The sequence below is a fragment of the Sphaeroforma arctica genome, assembly GCF_001186125.1.
Source record: "Sphaeroforma arctica JP610 unplaced genomic scaffold supercont1.975, whole genome shotgun sequence".
In the NCBI taxonomy this organism is placed as follows: domain Eukaryota; class Ichthyosporea; order Ichthyophonida; genus Sphaeroforma; species Sphaeroforma arctica.
Genome location: NW_014039583.1, coordinates 20310 through 22548, shown reverse-complemented (window position 1 = coordinate 22548; position 2239 = coordinate 20310). Strand labels below are relative to the sequence as shown.

Here is a 2239-nt window from a genome sequence, read left to right as displayed (position 1 = left end):
CTTTATCTCTGTAGATAAGTGCTTATGATAGCAGTGCATATCTCTGATAATAACACTTTCTACCTGGAACATTCAGGCTATTACGGAGAGTAAGTACTTATGATAGCAGTGCATATCTCTAAAAATAGCACTCCCTACCTGGAACATTCAGGCTATTACGGAGAGTAAGTACTTATGATAGCAGTGCATATCTCTAAAAATAGCACTCCCTACCTGGAACATTCAGGCTACTACGGTGAGTAAGTACTTATGATGGCAGTGCATATCTCTGATAACAACACTCCCTACCTGGAGCATTCAGGCTATTACGTTGGGTAAGCAAGCCAATCGGACGAAACAAAACTACGGCTGCGTGCTGTCGATAGCTACAGTTCCTATGCTTGGCTATGAGCAATTCAGTCACACGAATGCAACAACCACACAGGCCCACAATAGACACGTACCGTACTCCACATGGGAACACAATTGAACACATAGAAATCACATAGGAACACAATAGAACACACAGGAACCACATACGAACGCAATGAACATGTACCGTACCCTGGATCACCACATACAAGCGCCATTCGGAAAGCACGTGAATGATAGGGTTAAAACAACTACCTGCACTCAAAAGTACCGAACTTCCTCTTCGTACTGCAGCTCATAGGACTGGTTGCAACGAAAGGGTGGTAACTCGTATAGACGATTGCGCTGATAGCCACGCATGCATCCACACTTGCAGTAATAAAAAAGGACAGACAGTACAGTGTACGTATGCACCCAATACTTGCAGTATTAAAAAAGAAACAAACAGTACAGTGTATCTCGAGCACATACAATGAGACTTCAGGTCTTTGGGCGTCGGCAGGGGCGTCCATGCGAAGGACTGACACCCCAATCACAGGGCAGTAATTGGTGCTGTAGTAGTCCTTCTCCTTCTGTGTACATGAATACGACGGGAAAGTGATATAGATAGATAGTTATGTAGGTGTAGCTGGATTGGGTGTGTGAACAGATATCTGTTCGTAACACACGCGTAGTCTGGGGACAGTACTTACACACACGTTGAAAGGAGTCCTACACAACGGCAACACCTGCTACGCTCATAACAACTCATACTCTACCAGGAGAGACCATACACATTAACGTGTCAAACCTCATCCCCAGACCCTAATCACTGTTTACAGACCATGTGACGGCCTTACAACCACTAACCCGAATATAAACCTCCAAGTATATAAACCCCTAAACCCTCCGGCGACAAGCCGCTCTCTATAACGCCCACAAATAAATCAGCCCACAGTGCCGAAGCAACACTCTGTGCCCATGGACACGTACCTCGACTTCGACTATACTCACGCCGATACATTCTCCAGGCAAGCCCTCCATGCGCATCAAACGTGTCTGTTTCCAGAACCCTACACACAGTTCATCGCTAACCTCCTGCATATGACCTTGTTGCACAGCACGTTCTTTCTCGGTGTCCGTCATGTGCATGGCCAGCGTTTGTGCATTGGTCAGGTCTTCGCTGGTCTCTGGCTTAACCGATAGCACGGGTGGTATCTCCGGCTGGAATGCAGAGACAACATCGTGTGAATGAGTTGTGTATTGTAGAGGTGCTATCTCGTGAGCTGTGGATTGTAGTGATGACCAATGTGTGATTACTCGGATGATGTGACACTCTCCAATGGATACTGTAAGCGTATCTAACGCGTTTGCATTGACCAGATACTCATCCCTGGTGCCTTGGCCTATGTTTATATAAACCTAGTTTATCCCTAGTGCCTTGGCCTATATTTGTATAAACTTAGTTTATCCCTGGTGCTTTGGCCTATGTTTATATAAACCTAGTTTATCCCTGGTGCCTTGGCCTAGGTTTATATAAACCTAGTTTTATCCCTGGTGCCTTGGCCTATGTTTATATAAACCTAGTTTATCCCTCACGATTATTAACTGGACAATAAACAACCCGCGACACTTCACCGGCAGATCTCTCTCTCGTGACTTGGGTATGGGAGACCACAACCCAATACACGTTCTGTCCACGTGAGTGTTCAGATGCATATCCGTCCATACTGGGAGATAGTACATACACCAAATCTCACGCATATATACATATACATAAACTTACAGCTACAACCAAATCTACTCATACATACATACTGCCATAAGCAAATGTCCATACACGTACATACAGTCTCAAACAAATCTACTCATACATGCATACAGCTATAAACAAATGGCCATACACATA

The 2239-nt window shown here is 44.8% G+C and overlaps 1 protein-coding gene across 1 annotated transcript; it reads right to left on the bottom strand.

Moving 5' to 3' along the window:
- Positions 1–822: 822 nt before the first annotated feature.
- On the bottom strand, positions 823–2059 carry SARC_09512 (hypothetical protein; the record flags this gene model as incomplete). The annotated part of the gene is made up of 3 exons (XM_014296470.1): positions 823–923; positions 1324–1736; positions 1969–2059. Coding segments are annotated over 3 exons (605 nt in total), but the record flags the coding sequence as incomplete, so codon positions are not given.
- Between the last annotated feature and the right edge of the window lie 180 nt (positions 2060–2239).